At 45.4% G+C, this 14,204-nt stretch overlaps 1 protein-coding gene across 2 annotated transcripts in view; it reads left to right on the plus strand.

The window, feature by feature from the left end:
- Positions 1-14,204, plus strand: part of LOC101115808 (ATP-binding cassette sub-family A member 9) — a 60,316-nt gene that overhangs the window by 14,951 nt on the left and 31,161 nt on the right. For both annotated transcript variants that reach the window (XR_009595429.1, XM_027974000.3), the window contains exons 11-20: positions 98-159; positions 898-1,008; positions 1,660-1,835; positions 2,023-2,142; positions 2,892-3,030; positions 3,818-3,908; positions 7,130-7,269; positions 8,933-9,052; positions 10,674-10,872; positions 13,491-13,657. Coding sequence is in view for 1 of the 2 variants with exons in the window: in XM_027974000.3 (XP_027829801.2) it covers positions 98-159; positions 898-1,008; positions 1,660-1,835; positions 2,023-2,142; positions 2,892-3,030; positions 3,818-3,908; positions 7,130-7,269; positions 8,933-9,052; positions 10,674-10,872; positions 13,491-13,657 (1,325 nt within the window). In the remaining variant the exon portion in view is untranslated. The remainder of the gene's footprint in view (positions 1-97; positions 160-897; positions 1,009-1,659; positions 1,836-2,022; positions 2,143-2,891; positions 3,031-3,817; positions 3,909-7,129; positions 7,270-8,932; positions 9,053-10,673; positions 10,873-13,490; positions 13,658-14,204) is intronic.

Genomic DNA, 14,204 nt, shown 5'->3' on the forward strand with positions numbered 1-14,204 from the left:
AAAGGACCTCCAGCTTTCCTGACAGCCTCGGCAGCTTGACTCATGGATTCTCTGTCCACCTCTACCATTTGCTCAAAACGTCTTCCTCTCTTTTCAGAATAAGAAATCTCAAAAAAGCATATGGAAGAGGCAAGCACGAGAAAGTAGAAGCTTTGGAAGGTAATGAAATAGCCTCCTATGTAACCTAGTGACGTGAGTTAGTGACGGTACCTCACTTTACACTGTCTCAGTCTCGATTAAGAACAGATACTCAGATGCCGTGAATTGCCTTTATTTGAGCATATTATGGTTTCTTCCAAGTAAATTTCAAAATCTTATAATAATTTTAGGAAGTCAGATGCACCACTGGTATCTTATGGGTTTGAAGGATACAGGATAGCGTGGTACTGTTTATTTTCAACTCATGGTATTAACCCTAAAGCTGTCTTTGTTATAGTCAGCCTGTCTTTAATGACAAGATTGCTTTCACTGAAAAGAATTGTTAATCAGATAATAATATTTATCATGACGATACTGCATGTGTCCAAAGTGTATCATAGAATGCGCAGTTTTACTTTTTAAGATTTTTTTTGATGTGGACCATTGTTAAAGTCTTTTTTGAGTTTGTTACATATTGCTTCTGTGTGACCTTTTGGTTTTTCTGCTGGGAGTCCATGTGGGAACCTAGCTCCCTGACCTGGGATTGAACCCACACCTCCCACATTGGAAGGCAGAGTTCACCACTGAACTGCCAGGGAAGTCCCAGAAGATGCAATTTTAAAGGAATGAATTTGGGGGTGTGTTTTATTTTGAGTATTGCTAGCCAAATACACAGATGCTGTGAGAATTTATAAAAATTTCAGAGACTGTAAAGTTACCGTGTAGGCCCTGAGTGTCATCTTCTTGGAATAACGCCAGGCCTGGTATTGGACATATACGAAGGCCAGATCACGGGCATCCTCGGACACAGTGGAGCTGGGAAAACCACGCTGTTAAATATACTCAGCGGACTGTCGGCCCCAACGTCAGGTGAGAAGACAGTCACGGCACGACAGGAGGGCGGGCAAGTGAGCCCACTGTGTTTTCATCCACTCACTGTTCCATTCACGAGCTCCAGCAAGCAGTCTCATCGGCTAATAGCCGCACTCAGGCACTTGAGACAGGATCCTCAGAAGGCCCTCCAAGTTATTATTTGACAGATTTATGTTGAACTTATTTAGGAAAATCTTTGTGGCTTAAATAGGTCATGAGAAGTAGCTCTTCTGCTCCCTAATGGGCTTGGATGTATGGTGAACATTAAGTTTTAATTCATCAAGAGTGTACAGTACTCCTTTTAGGTGAAAGGAATATGGATAAAGAAAGTCTGAGAAAGTAGAAGCTTCGGAAGGTGATGGAATGGGCTCACATGTAGCCTAGTGTGATTTAGCGATGGCGCCTCACTGGGAGGCTGTCCTGGTCGCTATTAAGAACAGATATTCCAGACATTATGCCTTGCCTGTATTTGAGCACATTATTTTTATTTGAGCACATTATTGTTTCTTCCAAGTAAACTTAAAAGCCTTGTAATAATCTTGTTATAATGTTTAAAGGACTTTAGTATTGACACACGTTGCTTTCCATTTTAAAATCTCTCACACGAGACCTGGATCTTTATCCTGAGGCTGACTGTTTCCCTTCCAGGGTCCGTCACCATCTACAATCACTCACTTTCAGAAGCGGCTGACCTAGAATACATCCGCAAGCTCACTGGCTTCTGTCCACAAGCCAACGTGCAATTTGGCTTCCTCACCGTGAGAGAAAACCTCAGGCTCTTTGCTAAGATAAAAGGGATTCAGCCGCATGAAGTGGAGCAACAGGTAGATGCCTGCGCTAGCTGCAACAGCCACGAGAATGAAACTGCTTACCTAGAAAATCCTAAATGTGTTTGTGTTATTTCTACACGATTCATCGTCAAAAGATCCAAAAGGCCCTTTGCAATGAACAGCAAAGTGATAGTGTCTTTAAGAGAAACGGTCTAAATTTGGACTCAATATCCTTTGTTAGGTCCAACGGGTTTTACAGGATCTGGAGATGGGAAACATTCAAGATGTTCTTGCTCAAAATCTAAGCGGTGGACAAAAAAGGAAACTGACGTTTGGGACTGCCATTTTAGGAGATCCCCAGGTAAGTCGATCTGAAATTACTGGTGAAATCAGGCGGAGGGCTGCGAATCTGTGGCGTGCAATCACACGGAATTTGCAATTGATAAGTGGAGGAGAACTGTTCCAATGAAGAGTTAGGTGCTAAAATATTTCTCCTAAATAATTTTGCAAGTACGGTTGAGTCTTGAACAGTGCAGGGTTCGGGGTGGGGGCCGGGGGTGGGGGGTGTTGAGCAACCCTCTGCATGGTGGGAAATCCTAGTAGAACCTTCCAGTCGGCCGTCAGCACACATGGTCCCGCCTCTGCAAGTGCATCCAGCCTGGGACTGCGTGCGCTGTGGTGTGCAGTGAAAGCCATCCACGAATACGCAGGCCCTCGCAGTCCAAAGCTGTGTGCTCACCAGTTCGCGGTATATTGCTCATTTTTTGTTCTTCTTCTTTTTTATTAATTGGTTTGGGGTGTTCTTATTTAGTGAGATATAGTTGCTTTCCAATGCGGTGTTAGTCTCTACTTTGCAACTGTGTCCATCAGCCGTGTGCATACCTGCATGCCCTCCCCCGGGAGCTCCCTCCCCGCCAACCCCCGCCCCCTAGACTATCACCAAGCACAGAGCTGAGCTCCTCGAGCTGTGCAGCAGCTTCCTGATAGCTGTCTGTTTCACACCCGCTGTGTATAGAGTCCATCCTGATCTCCTGACTCACTGTACATTGCTTTTTAAAAGAATCCCGCACGAACTGGGAAAGCGATTTCAGGGGCTTTCCTGCTGGGCAGGTTTTGCTGTTGGACGAGCCGACTGCGGGGTCAGATCCTCTTTCAAGACACCGGGTGTGGAACCTCCTGCGAGAGAGGAAGGCAGACCACGTGGTCCTCTTCAGCACCCCGTTCATGGATGAGGCTGACGTCCTGGCTGGTGAGCCTTGGGTTTCCTTCGTGTATCTCAATGACAACTTAGGGACCTGGGCGGAACCTGTGTAGCGAGGCTCCCGGCCAGCTCCGAGCATGTGGCTCCCTCGAGCCAAGGGGGAGGACGGTCCTCTGACCGATCTGAGTGTCTTCATCCCAGAGGGCATCGTCCCAGAAAGGATTGTGACCCTATTGCAAAGCGCCTCACCTGTTGTTAAATACAAAGCATGCTCCCAAAGATGCGTTATGACTCATCCTGCATGAAGGGGGCTTCCCAGGTGGCTCGGTGATAAAGAGTCTGCCTGCAGTGTAGAGACGCGAGAGGCGTGGGCTCAATCCCTGGGTCGGGAAGATCCCCTGAGAAGGAAATGGCAATCCACTCCAACATTCTTGACCGGAAAATCCCCATGGACAGAGGAGCCTGGCGGGCTACAGTCCATGGGGTCCCAAAGAGTTGGATACAACGGAGCATGCATACACACATTCAGTATATTTGGAACAACAGTTGACTTGAAAAACATCCTTTTAGTGTATGACAGTTTTTCTAAGAATTTAGAAAAATTCTTAGAAGATATTAGAAGAATTTAGTTTACTCAAGAATAAACTAACATATCACTTGATTTATCAGATGTCGAAGAACGTGGCTTACTTATGGCCAGAATTAGGATGTGCCTGTGTTAGCAAGTGGTGCTCCTAAAATACACTGTTTGTTCATGAATTTGGGTGTGTTTTTTTTTTAATAAATAGTGAAAAAACAACCTCTGAATACAATTTATTTCATTCTTCCAACTTAGATAGAAAGGTGTTTATGTCCAACGGAAGGCTGAAGTGTGCGGGCTCTTCTCTATTCCTGAAGAAGAGATGGGGCATCGGCTACCATCTAAGGTACAGCCCCTGCTGTATGTTAGAATGTGCTGGAAATGTCAGGGGCGTGACATCACTGGTAGCATGTTAACGTAGGTTGCTCCATTAGTAAGACCATTTCGAGAGAGCTGTGTTAAAACAACTGCTTTCTTTCTTAGCTAGAATAAATGACTTATGGGATTGCAGACATTGAGAATATACGAATGATTAAATCAAGTCTGTGGGTTTCTCTCATGGCTCAGTGGTAAAGAACCTGGCTCCAATGCACGAGACGCGATTGGGTCCCTGGGTCAGGAAGATCCCCTGGAGGAGGGCATGGCAACCCACTCCAGCGTTCTTGCCTGGAGAATCCCACAGACAGAGGAGCCTGGTGGGCCACCATCCATGGGGTCTCAAAGAGTTGGACATAACTTAGCAACGAAATAACAACCACCAGTGAGATTTAAATAGTATCTGGAAAATATGTTCACAACCCAGTGTTTGCTAAGAGAAATTTACTGACACTCCAGCCTCTCTCTCATCCTGTTTCTCATGCTAATTTTTGCCAGTCACAGCCGTTTCAGTAGCTTCTTCTCTGTTCTCCCTGACTTCATTCCCTGCCGTTTTGTCCTGTCTCCTTTTAGCACTATTAGGGGATGTCTGTCACTTACTAAGCGTGGGCTATATTTTAGGCACGTCCAAAGATGTTCACATATGCAATACTCATATAGTTAGTTAGTTCAGTCGCTCAGTCGTGTCCAAGTCTTTGCAACCCCATGAATCGCAGCATGCCAGGCTCCTCATATAACCATACGTAATTCTCCAAATAACTTTGGAAAGATGGTATTATTATGCTTCTTTGACAAGTCAAAGAATTTTAATAATCTGCCCACTCTCACGTCATTTATACTGTGATTAGTCACTCAGTCTTGTCCAACTCTCTGGGACCCCATGGACTATAGCCCAGCAGGCTCCTCTGTCCAAGGGATTCTCCAGACAAGAATACTGGAGTGGGTTGCCATGCCCTCCTCCAGGGGATCTTCCCAACCCAGGGATCAAACCCAGTCTCCCACATTGCAATTTGGACCAAGGTTATAGATGTGATATAAACCACTCCCTATACTTCCCAGTAAAGTGTAATGTTTCTTAAAAAGTAATTCAAGTCATTCCATCCCCAGCGGCTACCTGGACCCCACATTGTTCTCTCCGAGCGCTTTACTGTTGCCCTGAGTCGGGACTGACTCTTTGTGACCCCATGGACTGCAGCACGCCGGGCTTCCCTGTCCTTCACCATCTCCCGCAGTTTGCTCTAGCTCATGTCCATCAAGTCGCTGATGCCATCCAACCATCTCATCCTCTGTCTTCCCCTTCTCCTCCTACCTTCAATCTTTCCCAGCATCAGGGTCTTTTCCAATGAGTCGGCTTTTCACATCAGGTGCCCAAAATATTGGAGCTTCAGCTTCAGCATCAATCCTTCCAGTGAATATTCAGGACTGGTTTCCTTTAGGATGGACTGGTTGGATCTCCTTGCAGTCCAAGGGACTCTCAAGAGTCTTCGCCAACAACACAATTCAAAAGCATCGGTGCTTCGGTGCTCAGCCTCCTTTGTGGTCCAAATTTCGCATCGGTACATGACTACTGGAAAAACCACAGCTTGGCCGGATAGTGATTAACCACTGCATAGTGGTTAAATGGATCTCACATCATTCACTCTCAAGTGTTTAACTTGACCTAATTTATGATCCACCATGATTTGGGGGCAAGACTTGATTGAATAAATGCCTCAACTAAAACCAACACACGCTGTCCTCAGGGGGCCCCACACTGAAGTGTTCTGAGTCTGCTTAAGGTGGGACGTCTGTATGCTGATTCTTCCTCCATCACATTTTAACAGTGTTCAAATCTTACCTGCTCTTGAAGGTCTTCTCTGAATGCCTTCTCTTGAACAATAAGCATCCTCTTGACTACAACCCTGAAAGCACTATTTTGAATTGTTGCCTGAGGCATCTTAATTAACTTCTTTGATCCTCAATTAAAAAGGCGAAACAACAATACTTACTTTGCAGTGAAGAATAAAAATATTGAAAGACTACCTGACGAGCAACCAGCTGCTCAGCCGGTTTAGCTCAGCGTCGCTCCCTCTTCCTCCCGTTACCCGCTCGTATCTCTGTCACGCCCCCAGCGCCTTTAGGGAAGGCACCACATTCTCCGTGTTTGGTATCCTGAAGAGCGAGTCACGCGGGGTTTTATAAACTCAGAATACTTTCAGCTGCAATTGATTTTGGGGGGTTGGTCTCACCAAAGTCCATTACGATGCCTTGTCATTGCACAACCTCAGTGCGGTTCTTTTTCTTTTTAGTGTCAGATAAAGTCTCTGACTTCTTCTTTTAGTATTTACTTATTTCCTTGGCTGCTCCGGGTCTTAGTTGCTGCACGTGAGGTCTAGTTCCCTGACCGTGGATTGAACCTGGGCCCCCTGCATTGGGAGGGAGCATGGAGTCCCAGCCACTGGACCTCTAGGCAAGTCCCAGCCTCGGAAAATGTCAGTGGATGTGACCAACAATAGGGTTTCTTAAAGCTAATGATTCCATAAGGAACTTCATATGTTCTCATCAAGAAGATGGACCAACTTTGACTTGAATGAATTTTGCCCCCCCAAAAGATAAAATCAGCTAACATATTTTGAGGTTTACGTGTTGCCAAGACCTATATGATTCCACACATACTGTGTTTTGTTATGTCTTCCAAAACTCTTGGAGACCTGAGTGTTATTTCCAATCACAGAGTAGAAAATAGATGCTCAGAGGCCTGAATCTGGAATATGGACCCATAGGGCACGAGAGCGGTGTTCTTAATGACCGTAGCAAATTCACACTCTCCGTTCCTACTTCCTCCTCCCTGTTTTGTAGAACTCATACTTTACTGCAAAGAGAGAATTCAAAAGTTGAGATTTTGAACAGATGGAGACAAAATCGCCATTCCCCCGTCTAACCCCAGTCAAGATGGAGCCGGTCATCTCTTTCTGCCGAATAACAAACCTTGAGTCTCCTTACCTGTCCTTAAGCATCCCTAATGTTCCTCCCTCTGCAGGCTCTGTAGATTATACAACTTGGGCTACACTGATATGTTTAAGTCTTGCTTCCTCGGTTAGATTATACTGGTTTGTCTCATAAGTGTTAATGAAGCAACAGACACATGCTAGGATTCTTTGTATAGGTCGCGTTGGATAAGAACAGCCTTAACCTACTCTTTTTAAACATCAGTTTGCATCTGAATGAGACGTGTGATCCAGACAGTGTAACGTCGATTGTTAAACACCACATCCCCGATGCCAAATTAACAGCCCAAAGTGAAGAAAAGCTGGCGTATATTCTGCCTTTGGAAAGGACAAACAAATTTCCAGGTAACAGAATGCGAGAGACCTCAGAATTGTTTGTGATAAGGTTGTGTACGATCACTGTGGTGTTTAGAATGATGGCTGACATTCTGCTGCTTGCAAAGTACATAGCACTGTGAATTATTTATGACTATTATTATTTATGAATATTGTTTAATATTTCAACAGCACTTATGAGCACACTGAGGCCAGGAAAATGCTAATTATGTTTCAAGTTACATGTGCAGTCAAGAGATACAGGGCGACATCAAGCTACAATGAGAAGCATTAGGGAAATTTGCGTCGGGAATTCGTGAGACGGAGGTCCAAGCAGGGAGAGATCTGGGCAAACCCTGGCGGGAAATCGGATGGGAGCCGAGGGAGCGTGCACTGAAGGTTGAAGGCGTGATAGACACCACAACATAACGTTATAATCTCCACAATTCAACAGTAATTATGATCAGCCTGTATGAAAATCAAGAGCTTTGCTGCAAATGCGAACGGCTGGAGAGGCATCGCCTTTACCCCTCTTCTGTCTGATTTCCCAAGCTGTTTCATTCCCCAAGCACTCTGAGCTGGATTGCACTAAAAAGTATAACCCAGAAAAATGTGTTTACTTTATTGCGTTCCAAGAACTTGCCAACTGTTAATGGAAGGTCTTGGGACCAATCTGCATGCTTGAATTAATAAGCCTGCAACAACTGTGACTGATACAGCACTAGGCAAGCTCGGCTGGCAGAGCCAGGCTGGCTAGATTCAAAGCCCGGCTCTGCGGGTACTCGCCCTGTCACCCCAAACAGGCTATATTAGTGTACTCCACCTCAGTTTGACCATTTGTAAAAAGTGGTTCATTTTAGTATGAACTTTATAGGGTTTTTATGAAGCTTTAATTCATTTACATTTATTATAAAAATGTTAACTATAAATCAAGCACCTGGAAAATATCTGACAGGTAGCACCTATGGTACTTCAGCAAGTTTCAGACACCCTCAATTTCAGAATGTGCCACCAGGGAAGAAACAGAAAGAAACAACGCTGGCATTTAAAACATGACCGCCTAGCGTTTATGATGGATGCTCGTTTCAGATGCATTAAAAGTTGATGAAATGTATTCATTTTAGAATCAGTGAGATAACGATCCTATTAACTCATGCAATGCCTTTGATACTTGCATGATTTGTGTGCATACGTGTTAAGCTGTGTCCAACTCTTCTGCAACCCCGTGGAGTGTGGCCCACCAGGCTCCTCTCTCTATGGGAGTTCCCAGGCAAGAATGCTGGAGTGGGTTGCAGTTTCCTTCTCCAGGGGATCTTCTGGACCCAAGGATGGGACCTATGTCTCCTGCATTGGCACGTGGACTCTTTACCACTGAGCCACCTGGGAAGCCTAACAATTGCATTTAAAAAAAAAAACATTAAATAAAACAGAATATGTGTTTTTCCCAAAACCCCCCACATGTGTAGTGTTCTAGGCATGAAAACAGAAATTTCTAGATTCTTATACCCAAGAATATCTGGAAATTAACGCACCGTGTCGTTTATCTCAGAAGTGAGGGGCCGTCTGTAGCATAGGTTTGTTTCTGACGAGCGTATCTGTCCTATCACAAGTGTTTTCTACTTTGAAAAACAGAGCTATTATCAATCTCATTACAACTGATATTAACTTAGTACATTTTTATGCCTATTTTTAGACCTCTACAGGGATCTTGAAAGCTGTTCCAACCAGGGCATTGAGAATTACGGTGTTTCCATGACAACACTGAATGAAGTGTTCTTGAAATTAGAAGGAAGATCCGCTATTGATGAATCAGGTAATAAATAATTTTTAACTTGAAATTTCTCTTTCTGCGCTATATTTTGTCCTGAAAACACACTTGGAATGATGAAGTGACATGATTTTTGAGGTGTTATGATTCAATATGATCTTGGAAAAAGTTAGAGCAGATGAGAAGTCTATTTCTTGGTTTCTTCCCTCTTCTCTCAACACTGGTCTCATCTCTTGAATTCTGTATTTTGTCCCGGACATTTTACTAAGCCCATGGAACACAGCCGTGTACAGAGCAGGTCTTTATGCGGCAGACGTAAATATGCAGTATAGTGTGTTTTGAATGTAACTGCTATGGATAAAAGGAAATTAGAATTGTAAGTTGAAAGTCGTTTTCTTGACATATTTGAGGATATTATGTCACTACTGGCCTTCTCTGGTGGCTCAGTGGTAAAGGGTCCTCCTGCAACGCAGGAGGCCCGGGTCCGATCCCTGGGCCAGGAAGACGCCCTGGAGAAGGGAATGGCAGCCCTCGGGAACTTCGCTGCTGCTGTTGAACGGTTCGCTGCCAGGCTAGTTGTTACTCCTTGGAAAGCTCTCTGCCTTTCTTCTCTAGCTGCTCCAAGACGTTTCTTTTGTCTGGTTTGCCTTCATCCCTCTGGGTTTCGTCTTGCCTATGCTCTCGTCTTCTTTCCATTTTTGATTGATCAGGTGGGAAGTCTTATTTATATACTTGATAACTTTTTTAAGTGGTGTAATTCACTTTTAGGGAACATACATTCAAAGCATCTAGAGTTGGATCAATTTCGCTAGGCTTCTCTTCCAAAAGAGGTAACTTATCTAGTTTTCAGGCTTCCCTTTGTGGCTCAGATGGTAGAGAATCCAGCTGCAATGCAGGGGACCCGGGTTTGACCCCTGGGTTGGGAAGATCCACTGGAGAAGGGACTGGCAACCCACTGCAGTGTTCTTGCCAGGAGAATACTCCCAGGCTCACACGGACAGAGGAGCCTGGCGGGCTACAGTCCACGGGGTCACGAAGAGTCAGACATGAATAAGCGATGTTCACTTACCTCGTTTTCAGCTATGGCTGTTACAAGTATTGTCTCAACCAATTTCCTATTCTTCTGTTCCTCATATTCCTTCATATTCCCCTTGGTCAAAAATACTAAGATAGTTTATCTCTGGCAATAGATTTTTCCAGGCTAAAGATGGATTTCTGTCCATTGTGTTCTCTGGAATGAATTCAGTCCTTTAAAGCTCTGGATACAGAGCTTTTTTTTTTTTTTTCCAGAAAATACAAGATTTCCTTTTATTAAGTCATTATTTCTTGTTCCTGTATTGTTGTCTTTGTATCTTTTTATTTTTTTCCTCTGTTCCTGTTTCCTTAGCAGTTTCTCTAGTGGTGCCCTGAATTAGATCATTTGCATCTTTGCCCAAGACTCTCTCCTCTGACAACAATTGTTGAAACGAAGATCCCAGGAAAGTCTAAATGATGCACGTTGGCATCACTGATTCAATGGACGTGAGTTTGAGCAAACTCCGAGAGACAGTGAAGGACAGGGAGCCTGGTGTGCCGCAGCCCACGGGGTCGCGGAGAGTCGGATACGACTGAGCGACTGAACCACAGCAAACGGCTGTTTATAAATGGTTGCTTTCATCCTTTGTAGGACCTGGAGTTCGGGAGCAGTTGCAGAGTGGCAGGACCAATGCCACAGGCAGCCTTGCTGAGCCGGAACAGGTCGTGTCGTCCTTCAGTGAAGCAAACAGCTTGGTCAGCGGCCTGGCCCTCTGGAGGCAGCAGCTCTGTGCGGTAGCCAAAGTCCGCTTCCTGAAGTTGAAGAGCGAAAAGAGAGCCCTGCTCGCCATGTGAGTACCTGCGAGTTTCAGGCTCACGTGAGCCGTGCGCTGTCAACAGCATCAGGAGAGACGAGCTGCCGTGAGAGAAGCTCCCGCAGCTGCATCTGGCCTTTGTAACACAGAAGCCAGGGTTTCTTCAGCTTTTCATCTCATATTGGAGCGTGCTGTTGTGGCGCTAAGTTGAGCCCAGCTCTTCTGTGACCCCGTGGACAGAAGCCAGGCTCCTCTGCCCGGGGGATGTAGCCCGTCAACAGCACTGTGACAGCTTCCGGTGGGCAGTGAAGGGACTCAGCCACGCACACACACGTGTCCACTCTCCCCCAACTCCCCTCCCACCCAGGCTGCCAGGTAACCCTGAGCAGAGTCCCCTGTGCTGTACAGCGGGTCCTTGTTGGTTATCCATTGTAAACAGAGCAGTGTGCTCGTGTCTACCCCAAACAACCAAGCATCCCTCCCTTCTTCCTCCCCTCTGGCAACCATAAGTTCACACAGAAATCAATTTTAATTGCTTTGGTGGATATGTAATTAAACCAGATAAAGTCTGGGATTTTTCTTTTAATTTTGACAGAATCTGCTCTGATCAAAGGGTTGAAGTAGTTTTTCAGAAGCTTGGAAGTCAGGCCCTAGGTTCTAAGGACTTGCCTCTTTCCCTAGAGCGGCTCTGTGGCTGTTTTTATTTTCGCACAAAATTCAAGTCATTTCCTGGAACTTACCTGTAGAGAGCTCCAGGCCGTTTGTTAAGTAATTCCTTGCATGAGTCCTCTCTCTACCCAGGACACATATTCATTAAAAAATATTTGTGAGTACTCCTGCATAACACTCTCTGCTGAATGTCTTATCGAATAAACACTTATCGAATAAACCAGACATGAGATTTGGTTTTGGAGGGTGATTAGAAGTACACTAAAGAAGCATAACACAACACAGCCAGGAGATTGAGGCAGCCTAGATGTCCGTCAACAGATGAATGGATGAAGAAGCTGTGGTCCCTACATACGATGGAATATCACTCAGCCATAGACAGGAATGAATCTGAGGCTGTGCTAGCGAGGTGGATGAACTTAGGTCCTTTATGCAGAGTAAAGTAAGTCAAAAAGAGAAAAAGAGATACTGTCTATTAATGTATATGTATATCTATGGAAAACCTGTTCGCAGAGGAGGAATGGAGACACAGACATAGGAAGGAGAGGGCAAGATGAACTGAGAACAGCTCTGACACATACCCCCGCCGCGTGTGAGATAGAGAGCTGGTGGGAGCTGCTGCGTGACCCGGGGACCTCCGCCTGGTGCCCTGTGACAACCTAGCGGGGTGGGGTGGGGAGCGGGGAGAGGGAGGCTGCAGAGGGATAGGACCTGTGTATACTCACGGCCGCTTCACGGTGTTGTACAGCAGAAACCAACGCAGCATTGTTAAGCAATTATCTTCCAATTAAAAAAAAAAGCACAGGTGCACAGTTAGACAATGTCGTCAGCTGCAGCTCTGAAACTGAAGCCGCTCAGTCGTGTCCGACTCTTTGTGATCCCATGGACTGTAGCCTACCAGGCTCCTCAGCCCATGGAGTTTTCCAGACAAGAGTACTGGAGTGGGCTGCCATCTCCTTCACTGGTACAAGAGAAATGATGTCCAAATGGGGCTTCCCAAAGGAGAATCTTACATGAGGGAGAATTTGAATTTGGCGTAAGAAAATTGGAGCATGCAGCTAAGGAAAGAAAGGAGGATGAAAAAGCCGGCAGAAAAAGCAGTTTGGAGCATGGAGATACGTAAGGAGAGAGGAAGAACTGGAATTAATTTCAGGTAGTTGACATCCTGCAGCACGGGATTTACGAAAGAGTAAGAATAATGTTGAAAATACACTAAATAGAGCTAAGGAGTTGGGCTATATACAAAGTAAGGAACTAATGAGGCTCCTTTATTATCTTTGAATGGGTGATTGGTATAACTAGGACAGAATGCCAAGAAACGTAATTGTGCAAGCGTGCAAAAAGATCTGGAAACAGTAGGCACTGGAGACAAGGAAGAGAGACTTTGAGGGCAGTTGGAAAGAGGTCAGGAAAGGGCTCATTCAGGTCCAAATTTGCAAAGTAGGAGAGAGGTTTTGGAGGCAAGCAGTAATGAAGATATGATAAGCAGAAAATTTCAGCCATTCGGAAAAGGGACATAAGGGAGAGAAATAAGCAGAAACAGGCTGAAGTTCAAGCTTGAGCAAATGAGAAAACGTCATTTACAGAAACTGGGAACAGGAAGGGGAGGAGGTTCAGGCCGTAGGACGCCTGGGCGCTGGCCTCGTGCCAGCTTGCAGCGTTCCAGAAAAAATGGCAAGCAGGGCTGAAGCAGGACGAAGAAGCGGGCACTAGAGAGAGATTTCAGAGTCGTCCGCAGACGACTTCGTCAACTGGAAAGAAGTGTTCGGAGGTGGAGGGGAGGTGGTTTAGGGATGCAGGGAGACCCAGAACGGGCCCACACGAGCCACCTCACGTCAGAAGAGAGGCAGGAGCGCGGGAGCGCGTTCATGTGCTCACCAGTGTTCGTGACTTATTTCTATTTTCGCACCGTTACCTGCTTGAACTGGAAAATCTGCAATGGCTGCTGCAGATGAATTGTTCTCTTCTCCATTTCCTCCTTGCAGATTTCTGCTTTTCGGCATTACCTTTGGTCCTCAGCTTTTGGAGCATGTGTCCTATCGGTTACACCAAAAAAGCTATTCTTGGGGACTGTCTCCGAACATGTACTTCCTCTCCCCGGGACAACCACCTCGAGCCCCGCTGACCCGCTTACTGGTCATCAACAGAACAGGTGAACGTGGGGCTGGACACACCGGCTCAATGTTGATTCGTGTTGAGAGACTCCCCTAGACCACAGGACCCACGAGGGGAAAAGGAGTTCTGTATGTTTTAGAAAGGTGTAGGTGAGGCCAAACAGGAAACGAATTCCAGAGTGAAAAATGCAAGGTAGGGAGTGTGTTTTTAAAAACACATTTTGCAAGTTTACTCAAACCCTAAAGCATGTTGCACACAGCAGCCCAGGGGAATTTAGGAAAGGGGTTACTGACTGGTTTCTGAGGTCGTCCTATAACATTTTTTAAGTACTATGCAGTTGTGAGCTTTGGAGAAAAGAAATATTTTCCACATTTCTAAGATGGAAGTTTAATATGGTCGAGGATTTGAACGTTAATTTTAAGTAGCAGTTGCACACAAACAGAAATGATCGGTAAATGCTTCAGCTGTAGGTAAAGCAAGTTTGACGTTTCCTTGACGCCAGAATGGATTTTAGTCCCACGGCATTGGTTCTGCCCTTGTAAGGAAATCCTTAAGCGTCCTTATTATGGTATGCTTTGAGTGAC

This window comes from Ovis aries, chromosome 11 (assembly GCF_016772045.2).
Source record: "Ovis aries strain OAR_USU_Benz2616 breed Rambouillet chromosome 11, ARS-UI_Ramb_v3.0, whole genome shotgun sequence".
NCBI classification, from domain to species: domain Eukaryota; kingdom Metazoa; phylum Chordata; class Mammalia; order Artiodactyla; family Bovidae; genus Ovis; species Ovis aries.